Source organism: Dicentrarchus labrax, unplaced genomic scaffold, assembly GCF_905237075.1.
Source record: "Dicentrarchus labrax unplaced genomic scaffold, dlabrax2021, whole genome shotgun sequence".
Lineage (NCBI taxonomy): Eukaryota > Metazoa > Chordata > Actinopteri > Moronidae > Dicentrarchus > Dicentrarchus labrax.
The window spans coordinates 20,615,289-20,628,518 of NW_026136704.1; the positions used below are offsets into that span (position 1 = coordinate 20,615,289).

The 13,230-nt window shown below is 41.7% G+C and overlaps 2 protein-coding genes across 5 annotated transcripts; both read left to right on the plus strand.

The window, feature by feature from the left end:
* Positions 1–361: 361 nt before the first annotated feature.
* ppm1na (protein phosphatase, Mg2+/Mn2+ dependent, 1Na (putative)) lies at positions 362–5,453 on the plus strand. 2 transcript variants are annotated; one of them, XM_051396934.1, is made up of 6 exons: positions 365–1,092; positions 1,817–2,388; positions 4,418–4,535; positions 4,639–4,753; positions 4,861–4,924; positions 5,250–5,453. In XM_051396934.1, exons 1-6 carry the CDS (start codon positions 690–692, stop codon positions 5,280–5,282), a joined length of 1,305 nt encoding a protein of 434 aa, XP_051252894.1. In that variant the 5' UTR covers positions 365–689; the 3' UTR covers positions 5,283–5,453. The 2 variants fall into 2 exon arrangements, with proteins under 2 accessions (XP_051252895.1, XP_051252894.1); XM_051396935.1 differs by lacking the exon at positions 4,861–4,924 and having other exon boundaries at positions 362–1,092.
* A 1,649-nt stretch (positions 5,454–7,102) lies between these two features.
* si:dkey-202g17.3 (4F2 cell-surface antigen heavy chain) lies at positions 7,103–12,427 on the plus strand. Of its 3 annotated transcripts, none has more exons than XM_051396930.1 (10): positions 7,103–7,250; positions 8,652–9,036; positions 10,002–10,166; positions 10,254–10,345; positions 10,427–10,504; positions 10,590–10,651; positions 10,748–10,928; positions 11,536–11,643; positions 11,727–11,789; positions 11,868–12,427. In XM_051396930.1, exons 2-10 carry the CDS (start codon positions 8,661–8,663, stop codon positions 12,270–12,272), a joined length of 1,530 nt encoding a protein of 509 aa, XP_051252890.1. In that variant the 5' UTR covers positions 7,103–7,250; positions 8,652–8,660; the 3' UTR covers positions 12,273–12,427. The 3 variants fall into 3 exon arrangements, with proteins under 3 accessions (XP_051252890.1, XP_051252889.1, XP_051252888.1); XM_051396929.1 differs by lacking the exon at positions 7,103–7,250 and adding an exon at positions 7,952–8,531 and having other exon boundaries at positions 10,254–10,339; XM_051396928.1 differs by lacking the exon at positions 7,103–7,250 and adding an exon at positions 8,069–8,531.
* The last annotated feature ends 803 nt before the right edge of the window (positions 12,428–13,230 follow it).

Sequence of the window (13,230 nt, forward strand, 5' to 3'; positions counted from 1 at the left end):
GTCACAAAAGTCCCATATGAATGCAGTAGAAACAAGTGTACATGATTGTCCGTCACTAAGACAAATTGTCTAAATGCTGACTAAATACATAATGAAGTTAATTGGATTTAAAAAAAATGTGTTTCAGACATAAAATCCTCATACAGACGTGCACGGCTGATTATGGGATCCCTCTGTGTTGCGTAAAACGTTGTGCTGATAATCCATGCATGTCTGCAAACACAGGCCAGGTGATTATCCAGCAGTGTTACACAGACTGAGGGAGGGAGAGGGAGAGAGGCAGTGGGTGGGGGCAGAGCAGAGGGATATATCAACACAAATAGATAGGCCAATAGAAGCACAGGGCTGACACAGGACGGGTAAACAGGAGGAGGGAGACGTAGAAACAGAAACAGAGAGACACCTAGAAGAAGAAGAAGAAGAAGAAGAAGAAGAAGAAGGATTCTCTACCGACACGCTAAGGAATGCAAAAATGGCCCTGAAATTTCTTAACAGGAAACCAACCAAGTTTTCAACCTAACAGGATCATTCTTATTTAAAGTCACTTTTGATTTACTTGCTGGACGAGCCACAGCTTAACTGTTGCGCTGGACCTGTTGCGGAAAACACAGGGCCGGAGGAAGGGCACCAGGAGGAGACGGGCTGCTGCCAGGTCGAGCAAGAAGCTTGAGCGCAGTCTCCGTGGGGCGATGAGGACGGCCAGGCGGGCCAGCAACGTGGAGGTGCCCTCCTTCCTCCGCCAGCTGGTCAAAGAGACAGAAAAAATGGTCACCTTCTTCTTCAAAGGGGGGGCCAAGGAAACAGGCTCTGGGGAGGAGGACAGTTTAGATGAGGACGACTCGATGCCGAGCCCATACCTGGAGCGTCCCATCCTGGAGAAGCAAGTGTCAGAGGGGGGTTCTCAGTTGGTGAACTATGCTGTGGCGAGCATGCAGGGCTGGAGGTCTCAGATGGAGGATGCCCACACCTGCATGCCCCAGCTGAAAGGAGAGCTGTCAGAGTGGGGGTACTTTGCTGTGTTTGATGGACATGCAGGCACCACAGTGGCCCAGTACTGCTCCAGAAACCTGCTGGAGCACATCCTGCGAACAGGTACAGGACAATTAGTGACTAATACGATGAATCGAATTATTCAACATGATTAAAACTTGTACTGAAGGGGGATGTACGTCCAGGTGGCATATAGCTCTTGTTCATTGAGTTTAAATGCACTTACTGTAAGTCACCAAAGCATCTGCCAAATTAATGTGATGTAATATCATATATGGTAGAACCAGAACATTTTAACAAAGTCGTCATTTAAATTGAAAACTTACTGCATTTATATTTCCAATAAATTTAGAGCCGTGAACTGATCGGTAACCATATGAGAGAAGATTAACAATCACAATTACATGACAGTCATTTTTTGTCTGCAATTCTTGTTACTGCTACCTGTCATTGCCACTGATTGCCATTACCTTCAAAAAAGATATTCTTAAGCTATCTTGGTTGAATAAAGGTTAAACATATCCAGCTCTAAACTGTATTTGACACTTCAGCATCATTATGGCGGCCATGTTGTTGCACTGGGGCCACTTTACCTCAACATCACAGATGATGTTTTCTCTCTGTAGTGGATGTCTTAATTTCCAGTGGGCTATTCAATGTTAGTGAAAGTGAGCCACGGATTTCACAAATCAAACACAAGACAGAACCCCAGTTTATGTGGTACCTGGGTCCGTGTGTTACAGCCCCTAAACAAACAACATGGCAGTGCCAGAAACTATACAGAATTGTGTCTTAAAACCAAATGTTTTCCCCTGGTTTCCCACAGGTGGAGTGAAAGCAAACGAGGACCCCGAGCAGGTGAAGGAGGGGATCCGTGAAGGCTTCCTGGACATCGACCGCCACATGCACAAACTGGCTCGCCAGGACAACTGGGACCGAAGTGGCTCCACTGCGGCAGGCGTCATGATTTCACCACGCTACATTTACTTCATCAACTGTGGGGATTCCCGCACCCTGCTCTGCCATAAAGGCCAGGTGGTCTTCTACACGGAGGACCACAAGCCGTTCAACCCCAGAGAAAAGGAGCGCATCCAGAACGCTGGTGGTTCTGTGACCCTGCAGAGAGTGAATGGCTCGCTGGCTGTTTCCAGAGCACTGGGGGACTTTGACTTCAAGGAGGTGGACTGGAGGCCGCAGACAGAGCAGCTGGTGTCACCGGAGCCAGAGGTGTATGAGCTGGAGAGGACGCCCGAAGACGAGTTCATAATTCTAGCCTGTGACGGTGTATGGGACGCCATTGGTAATGAGGAACTGTGTGCCTTTGTGCGCAGCCGTCTGCTGGTGTGCAATGATCTGAGAGAGATTTGCACCCAGGTCATTGACCTCTGTCTCTATAAGGTGAGATGTCAACACCACAATTATAGCATACAAACAAGGTTCATTATGTGTTATGGTTATAGTTGTTATGATATATGTATATTCAAAATACAGGAAGGATGAATCACGGAAACAGATCGAAATAATTTGCTAATTGATGAAAAAGGGGAGCAAAAAGATGATACCTCAGCATAAAGGCATTTTAAACAGCTTTGTCATGATTAGGGATTGGAAATTTTAAATACTACTGCAAATTTAGTATTTGAGTTTAGGTACCAATAGCACTTTTTTCACAGCACCCATTTTGACATGAAATAGTAGCGTAAACACAACAGGTGTTACCAATTATACTAATTAAGGTTCTGTTCCATTTAGTGTATCAGCCTTTCCAGTGAGCCAACATTCACAATAGCAGCACCCTGACTCTGTTTGACCTGACTGGAACTGAACCTTCATTGGTATCATTGGTAACACCTGTGTTTAACCTACTATTTCATGTCAAAATGCTGTTGAGATTGAAGGTTGATTCTTGACCTTAGAAACAGTATTTGACAAAACAATGTAACCCCACATAAACGTTTAGTAGCTGCTCTTGAACTTTAAATCTTAAAAAAGTTCAAACATCTACATTTCCTTGACAACCGCTACTTTCAACAAAAAACTTTCAGTTTACAAAAATGTATTAATGAAGCTGGAGTTTTCAAATGTTGAATTCTGCCATAATAAAATGTATCAAACCTTTATGTGAATCATAGCTATGGGTCAATGTGCTCTAGGGACCTTAATACAGGCAGTGCAAAAAAACATAAGCTTCCCAAACTACGACTGCATGCTGAATTGATAAAGATGGTGATGGATGAGGATTGCTGTGATCATTTTGTGGAAACAGTGAAACATTTTGATCCAAAGCGTATAAGTTACGTTTCCATACAGTGTCTTATTTAACGTTTGTCAGAGCCGCCATCTTATCTGTCTCATACATGTTAACCAAAAGCACAGATCAACTGTATCATGGAAAAACATTTCAGTTCATCTACTTAACTACCCAACACCTGTGTATATGTAGTAGTGTCCTGTAGCCTAAACTCAGCTCATAGGACTTTTCTACGACACACTGTGTTACAGCAGGAGGATTTATGAATGGGGACCTTTACATTAAGAAGTGGGTGTTGTGGGCATGTGTAGACCGTGGGCAGGGTCTCTGTGAGGAGGAATCACCCTGTCGTTGTTATGTAAGTAGATTTATCCTGCAGGTCCTCCTAATGCTTGTTAGTAGCTGCCCATCTGAACACCCATGAGCCTTTAGCCCGCCCTATAAATAGCTGTATTAGGACACGCTGGGGACATGGGATAGGAGCGGAGAAATGCTACACATGGCTCGGATTAAGACTGAATGCGAGTGTGTTGACTGGAGCTCAGTGTTATGGATCTATGCACACCGGCTCAGAGGTTTTATCCTGGCCGGGATGGGCTGCTATTTATTTCACCTGAAAGGGCTTACTGTTCTGTACTGTTGAAAGACTGCATGTTCCAGGACACACTGAGCCTTACTCCTCGCATCTCTGACGTCATAACCAACAGGCTGATAGTTGTAAATCTGTGATCACTTCATTTTGGCATTTCTTTGCTGCATTTGGGTGAACTAAGCACTAATAAAGATATATCTGCAATAGGGTATTTTGGTTTGGACAATATATATTGTTCAAACCACAATATACTGTATCTCCATCCAACCTGCCACAGACCTCAGTCCCCTGCTATTTTCCCTTTCAACAGGTCTATTTTAAGTGATTTCAAGGGAGGAAGCAGTATTAAGATCCTTAAGTAAAAGAACAACAGTGTAAAAACACTGGATTAAAACGTTTGCATAAGTATCATCAGTAACATTTACTTAAAGCATCAAAAGTAAAAGTAGTCAAATGCAGGCAAAGGGACCCATGCAAGTTATATTATAATATATTATATTATTGGATTAATTACTGATTTAACATACATTAAACTGCTGTTTTAGTGCTTCACTAATAATTCTGTGTTCTGTCTCCCTCTGCAGGGCAGCTTGGATAACATGAGCATCATCATCGTCTGCTTCCCCAACGCCCCCCAGGTGTCACAGGAGGCACTGCAGCAAGAGGCAAAGCTGGAGCAACAGATTGATATGAAAGTGGAAGGTGATTTCCTTTAAGAGTTACTCCCCCCCCCCAAAAAAAACACTACACTTCAGACTACTGTTTGCTAACTCCTTTATAACCGTTTTGACTCCGTCCTTCACAGAAATTATCCAGATGATGAGGTCCAGAGATGAGGACCCTGACCTTTTGTATGTCATCAAATTTCTGGCTGCAGAAGAGATGCCAGGGCTTCCACCAGGAGGAGGCATCACCAGCAAGTGAGTCTGAGCAATTAATCCGCCCCCTCCGAAACACACAGGAACAATTTTGGGTAATCAAAACAGAAATACTTTCAACATATTAAAAACGGTTTCTCTCTTTGCAGGCGAGACTGTATCATCTCTGCATATCAGAAACATATCATGACTCTCAGATCTCAGGAGCCAATGGTAAGTTGATAGGTAAAGACAATTTTAAAAATGTCTACAGTATCACAATTATATGCCCAATTTACACAATTTTCCTGGTCTGCGCCAAATGTTTTATTACTTTTTCAATTAATTGATTACTCAGTTTGTCTATAAAACATTAGAAAACATATATAATATTCCATAACGTAGATATTCAAGAATTTATTTTGAAATAGATTAAATCATAACTCATGAACTTTTTTAAAATGACATAAAAGTACTTGCTGCCAGCCTGGAAAAGAAAGTGACGTCTACAATTCAGATATTCAGCGCCAGTAACATTATTGTCTTGTGACGTTTAAAGGACATTGAAGGATCGGAGGAGGACTCAACCTAAAGCTGTTACCGTGGAAACAGAATCATCACCAGCCTCACCATCTCCATGGAGACCAGCTTCACGAGAAACTCTACATTTTAGATGAGCACTAAGCTAATGAAGGATACTTTGTGCAAAATATTCTCTTTGAGCATTTGTTTTCTGGTCAATTAAAGTGAAATTGAAATCAAATTGTCAATCACTGAGTTGCTTTAGTAAAACTGGTACTCTCTATATATGTTTAATTTTAATAATAGTATATAAAACAAAAATATTTTACCATAAAACAGTATGCATATGCTAGAGGCTTCTGTTTTGTTTAAGGCAGCTCATTTTACATTACTGTGTGGATGATACTGTATACAAACTGTGGCCTGAGTGTGGAAACTAATGATCTGACACTCCTATATTCTAAAGCAATAAATCACACAAAAACCCAAAATAGTATTGCACACTTCAAAAACAACTTGGATGTAATTTATGTGCTCCACACATGGGCTACATGTGTATCAGAGAGTCTCGTGAGGGAACGCAGTATCTCTCAGTAAATAATTAGTTTGCACAATGCTGTCAGGTTGCACGGTGATATTGATAGCAATGACTTGTTACAGCAGGAACATAAACGTATGCCACAAGAGAAGAAAGCCAGAGGGGGAGACACAAAAGGATAAAGAACGCAAGAGAAAGCTGGAGAAAGAGATGGAGGGGCGGTAGAGGGCCATACTAGGTAAAGAGGATGAGATGTTCCCAGGAATTAGCACACATACCTCATTAAACGTGGACCCCCATGGCACTTTAGAGGGGATGTGTCATGTGTTACGTCACCGTGTGATTTAAAAAGTTGTTCTGCTGCAGGAAAAAGATGTGTGCAACGTGATTGAGCTCAATGTTACTGTGGTTTGTTCCATTATTATAAACCTCACAAAATGTGTTTTTGATATGTTTTTCATTTTACAATATTATGTTTATGACATCTAGATACACTTATTGTATCAAGATTTACAGTAGTTTAGGTTTTTAATGATTTAATTATCATCTGTTGATTCATTTCTTGATTAATGGCTTTGTCTATAAAATGTCAGAAATTTAAAAAAAAAAATCGAATTAACAACATTTAATAATTAGACCATATAAAAGGAAAAAAAAACAACCAAGCAAATTATTACATTTTCAGAAGCTGAAGCCAGCAAACGATTGGTATTTTCAGCTTTAAAACTCAAATGATGAGTAGATTATCCAGATTATTATGTATTTCCAATTAAAGGACCAGTGTGTATGATTTACCTTGCAGTATTCAATTAGTTTCAACCTGTAATTAACCTGGGAATGACAATGGGCTGTGAAGTGTGCAGAAGAAACAAAGGTGGCCGCAATTCCTCTATTCATGATATGCTACTAAAAACATACCTATGAATATTATATTCCATTTCTGCCAATAGATCCTCATAAATGTTACACTCTGGACCTTTAATTTAATGTATTATTCAGCTAATATATAAAAATATATGCCTGAAACATAACACTAGAGTTAATCTCTCATTGTATCTCTCTGCATTTCATTCAAACATTCAAAACCAAATAAAAGTGTGTGGGACATTCGTCACACTGACTGAAAACTACACAGGAGATACATAAAAATTAAAAAAAGATAGTTCAAGTCAAAGTCAAGACTGCCACATGAAGATCTCCGGGCTGGGGTGGGGTGGCGGGGGCTCTCTGTGGCAGTCATGGGTTCTTCAGAATGTGTTGAGAGGGTGTGGTGAGGCTCGGCACCTCTGTATTAATTGACTGAGCGGAGCTTTCACTGGACAGAGCGTCCTTCTCACCTCCTCACGCCTGACAAGTCAGATCACTCAAATATTCAACTCAGGACGGCACTGCTCGGCTGGGAACGCTTGTAGAGAAATATAAAAAGAAAAAGAAGAGGAGGAAAAGGAGAACAAAGGGAAAGGCAAGAAAGAAAGAAGAAAGAAACATCGGACAGAAAATGTGAGTAATGACTGTGACTGTGTTTGGGTGGTGTTTTTATAAGCAACATGGGGGACAAAGTGGTTAGTGCTGCCTTACAGCAGGATGGTGCTGGGTTTGAACCTGAACGGAGCCTTATGGTCCAGAGCAGCTGTTTACAGCCTAATGGCCACCAGAGGGCCCCTAAACCAGCAACTACTGCCAGGTAAAGCTTGTATCTACAAAACGTCAACATTTTATAGGAACTAACAGAAATGTCAATGCATTTGGGGGGAAGTTTATGAGGCCAATGTTTTTTAAATGGTATCAGTCCAGGCTCTAACTTTATATGACCAGGACATTGCCCCGTTGACATTAAAAATCTATTTTTACACGAGTGTCCTGGACAAGATGGCTGCAGCAATAGCAGACAGAGACTTAATAAAATAGATACGAAATCAAAATAGATATGAAGAGTGATGAAGGATCAACTAGTCAGCTGTGATCAAAGGGATACTATCAGACTGATAGAATAACAGCCATCAATATTAGAAAGTAGATACACATAGAGTATATAAACATCCATAATCCTATTTTAAGTTTGGTGTTCATTTATTTATTTATGTAAAATTAAAGAACATTCTGTATTTTGTACAGTGATAAGAAGTAAAGTCAGGGGTCAGTTCGTCTTGCCACTAACTCCTTGGGCAGCCCTGCTCTAAAGTTTGAATAACATAAAGGAAATATATGATTATGCTAAAATAAGACAGCACAGGTCAAATGGATATATTCCAAAATGTGACTCATTTTACTTTGAAAATCCCTCTTTGTTTGGGGCGGCAGTAGCTCAGTGTGTAGGGCCTTGGCTTGGGAACCGGAGGGTCGCCGGTTCAAAATCCCACAGACCACAATGTGGAGTGTGGACTGGTAGCTGGAGGTGTCAGTTTCACCTCCTGTGCACTGCCGAGGTGCCCTTGAGCAAGCCAACCTAACCCCAAGTGTGTGTGTGTGTGTGTGTAAGAATAAAAAAAGAGTGAAAAAAAGAATTTCTCCAATAGGGGATTAATAAAGTACATATCTTCTTCTTCTTCTATTGGGAAACCTTCACTGGGGCCTTTAGGAAAGGGTTTGTGATTAATTTGTGGGGTGTCACGTGACCTGCAGTTAATTGAATCAACTGAAACACCTGTATAACAGGAAGTAGCAGGGGGAAAGTTTTGAGTACTTCTGAGTACGGTGGTTGAATCCTGCAGCAGTGTTACCATCTGCGGTCCTCCCGTGGTTCACATGGAACAGAGTGACAGAGAGGAGACAGGCAGCGCGGTATGGAAACAAACAGGCCCAAACACAAACTTCAGCAACAGTTGGCCAACTTCTGCCTGCTATAAGTTGCCTGTCTGTTTATATTAATATTAATCTCACTACATGTCCTCCTACCTGCAGCCGGGCAGGATGCCTCTGAACGCGGGAGACACCGGGTACGGCAGAGTGCCAGGTCCCGGGCTGTCGGGCAGTGAGGTAGCCTCGGAGTCGGCCCCGCTGCTCATCCCGGTGCCAGAGCCGGAGTCGGTCCAAGAGTGGCAGCCCATGAGCAAGCAGCAGCTGGAGGTCGCGGCGGGGGGGCCGGGCTGGAGGAAGGTGCGTTGTTACCTGGTGCTGCTGTTCTGGTTGGCCTGGGTGGCCATGCTCGCCACCTCCATCGCTATCGTAGTGATGAGCCCCCGGCCGGTCGCGACGCCGCTCAGGTGGTGGCAGAAGTCGCTGTTCTATCAGCTGCAGCCCGACCTGTTCACCGAGGGGCAGGCCGAGGAGTCAGGGGGCGTCAATGGTGAGGAAATACCGGTATAATTTTTTAGAAAGGAGCAATATTTTAGAAAGTTTTGTTTTTTTGTTTTAGCCCCCCAAAACAATGCGCATTGTTCCAGGTGCTGTCAATGTGTAACCTTCATGAGGAGCACATTCATTCAGTTTGACTATCTGCCTCCTGGTGGCCACTTAAAGGAATGACAGTACCTCCAGACTGACCCCCACGTATCGTTCATGCTTTGGGGGGACACATACACTTTCTGTGTAAAGTGTAGTGATGGGAATGCCGGCTCTTTTGTTATGTTATGTTTATTATTTATATGGATTTATTAATTTAATTCAATTCAATTAAATTTTATTTGTATAGTGCCAATTCATAACAGTAAAGTGGCAGCTCATATTTATATTTAGCACACAAATTCAAGAATAAGGTTAAATATAAATCCAAAACTGAAATATGGTTTTAAAAGTAGATTTTGACACAAAACTTCAAGATCATGTAAGAAAGAAAAAGAGAGCCCACTTTAAAGGCCCTTGTCATGTTCATTGATACTGTAGCTTAAGTAATGCATTGCTCAGAGGTTGGTTGGTGGGAACGCAGTTTGTGAGAACCAGGTGGCTGTTATTAATTAGACAGTGTTCGAAAATCTTTTATCAGACCACAATCCTTGACAAAGCGGAAATCGGGCTGTTTGATCACTGTGAGAACGCATCTTATCTCATCTCTACTTAACATTAAATAGCTGCACATGGCTCTCATCAGAGCAGAAAATTACTGAGAACAGATAAGTTACCTTTTAAAAACAAGAACACCACATATGTTATGATCATCTGTTGCAACATGAAGCAATGTATTTAGTACTCTGCGTGAACCAAACATAAATGATGACTAAAAAGTGTACTGAGATTAAAAATAGGCACAAATGAAGTGAGGAATGATGTTGGTATGAAACGTTACTAACTCAGTTTAATGTTTGATCTCTCAAGCACTGTGTGAGCAGCTTCCGTACCTCAGGTCCCTGGGTATAGGGGCCCTAATCCTGGAGGGTCTGTTTGATAAAGAGGCATCTCCTTTCAATGTCACTGCAACTGGTGAAAGGTACAGCACTTTGGCTCAGATCCAACATCTGCTTGCAGAAAGCAATAAAGCAGGCAAGTAAATGACTAAGAATAAGACTTTTTTTTTTTTTTTTTCCTGCATGAATTGATGATTAATTCTTTTTTTTATTGTTCCTGCAGGTCTCAAAGTGGTGTTGGACTTCTGTCAACTGGATCTGTTGGGACCTCAAGATGTATCAGGAAATGCAGAAGAGCCCTCCAACACAGTACATGTACAAACCTATTCTCTGGTCATGCTACTAAATTCTCAGTGAGGCTAGATGTAGTATAACATAACGATACTTCTTCCACAGCATGTACTCCGGTTCTGGTTGGAGCAGGGTGTGGACGGCTTTGCAATCTGTGACACGGATGCAGCGTATTCAGAAAAGGTAAAATGATGCTCAGTAGTGTTTTTGTATTCTAACGCGCCGAGTTTCCACAAACTAATTTTCCAATAAAATATTTACATTTCAGACTCTGCTGGAGTGGAGAGGCGTTTTCAAGGAATTCAGCAAAAAGGAGGAGGAGGAGGAAAGGTATCGTTACACATGCAGATGTGGACAGATGCCTTTGTTCGTTTATATAATGAAGCTCCAAGGTGGTTTAATTTTTTTGTCTGTGTGTCTCTTCAGGATTGTGGTGGTAAAACAGACACAAGACGCTCTGTTTCCTCTAAACAACGTTACGCTGGTGGATGTGGTCATGAAGTCGATTCTGCCATCTTCACCTCACCTACTATCTGCTCAGGAAGTTGCTGTTGCTATAGAGACACGCCTGCAAACAAGAGAAGAAGATATATGGCCCAGCTGGAAGGTAAGACATACCGTATGTGTAGGGACCACATACAGTGAGCATAATTCAGTACATAATAAACTTCTATTAAAGTCCTTTTGTATATTCTGGTGGCAAAGTACAGTCTGAGTAAGATTTGTTTTATAAAACGACGGGGAAGCTTTAAATACCTATGTCTTCCCTTTTTTTATATATTTTATTTGGCAGAAATGTTTCATTTAGAAAGCATATAAATACTACTTGATGGTATAATTTTACATACTTTTACAAAGCCTGCATAAGTTGAATATACTGAATGTAGGACTGCAACTAATCTGATTCTTTTTTTTGATCAAATTAATTTTATTGTTTGGTCCCAAACATCAGAAAAAAAGTGAGAAACGCCCAAAAGAGTCCATGGCGGCTTTTCAGATATCTGGTTTTATCTGATCCAAAGGTATTTAATTGAGTAACATACTGTGTGTCAAAGAAAAGCAACAGTAACACATCAGTTTGTAAATATATGAACTCACATTGGAGAGACTTTAGCAGAAAATATTTGCCATCTTTGCTTTTAAGTCACTCAGTTATCAAAACTGCAACTATTTTGTCAGTTAGGTTATTATACAACTGCAATGTGTTTCTGCAGATTGGAGGTAAAGCTTCTCATGACTTGAAGAAATTACTTCTGGTGTTGATGATGACGCTGCCAGGATCCCCTGCAGTCCAGTATGACGAAGACATCGACCAAACACAGGTGAGGCCCTGCCTGAGGACTTTGAGGACCATTAACTATCCATTTCAAAAGTCAGATGTTACCAAATATTTTTTTCCATACAGAACGTGTCTCTGAAGGCCGGCTCGTCACATGGAGAGATGAATGAACCATCAGACACTCGTACAGTGAGTAACGAAGCCAGTTCGTCCATTCACATCACGTCATTAACAGTCTGACCCTTGTCTCTACCATCCCTCCCTCAGGACAAGAAGAAGGCGAAGCGTTTAGCTGTAGCTCTCTTTACCTCCCTCAGTCGCTCCAGAGCCAGAGAAGAAGCTCTTCTGTACGGCAGCTTCACTTTCCTCCCCTTCAATTCCTCCACCAACTCCTCCACCAACTCCTCCACCTCCACGCTACCCTCTCCTCCATCTCTTGCAGTCCTGGCCTACTTGCGCTCCTGGGGTTGTGTTCACTTCCTCATCCTGCTCAACGTCGGGCCTGAGGTTCATGCCCTGGATCCTGCCTGGGCCCCGAGTCTACCTAAAGCTGGAGTGTTTGTGTCAAGCACAGGAATGGACCGTTTAGGAGCAATGACTCTGGACACGTTGGAGCTGCAGCCCCACGAAGCCATCGTCATCAAACTGTTTGAGGCAGGAAGCTACTCGTAGAGCCTCCGTAGTCAGCTGTGTGGAGATTGAGCTACTGAGATTTGAGTTTTCCTCTCACAGGAGGACACACGTCTGACACAATTTGTTTTTTAAAGTTTTGACTGGTTTGTGGTCAGAACAGACACAGAAAATAAAATACTGCTTGTGTGGCATCATTTGTTGTCAGTATAGTGTGTCTTCTTTAGTCCTCTGGAGTTTGTTTATTCACTGGTGAATTCACTGAAAATGTTTTATTTATGGTAATGTAACTTGTATATGATGAGACGAGCTGAGAAAACCAATTGAAAATGCTGTTACGCAAAGAAACATGAATTAATATTTTCATAGTGAAGTCACAAACAAGTTGCAATAAAGTCACTCAGCATGTAATTATTGTGTGTGTGTGTGTGTGTGTGGAGAGAGAGAGATATAATGCTACCTTAAACAACTCTTTTAAGTGATTATCCCTAAAGATTTGTAGGGTTTTAGCAACTATGGTCATTTTCTTGTGTTTTGGGTCCCTGGCATGTTTATAATTTGTTGAGTTAACAAAATAATAAATCAGACTTAGTGCTTTTTTTTTTTTTTTTTTTTTTTTACATCAAAGAAAATGTGACCTTTCGTGATTAATTTCCATTCTTGTGAACATGTGGCCTGTGTTATGAACTCTCTGCAGAGGCGTTAATCAGTCCGCTGCCTGCGCTGCTGATAAAACAAACCACATTGTCATTCTTATTACTCTCACATGTGAAATCTTTTTCTCTGATACCCTGCAGGAGATCTTTTGCTGAGCAAGTCTGCACAGTTTTGCAACTGCATTGATTTACAGCATATGAACGTAATCCTTTTTGCCACTGCGCTGTCCCTGAATATCGACTGCCTGTGGAGAAACTGACAGTTTACCCCGTGTACACCAGTTAACCACACAGTGGTGCTGCAGAACCAGTCACTGCTCTGCTGATCTTCTAACAATAAATTA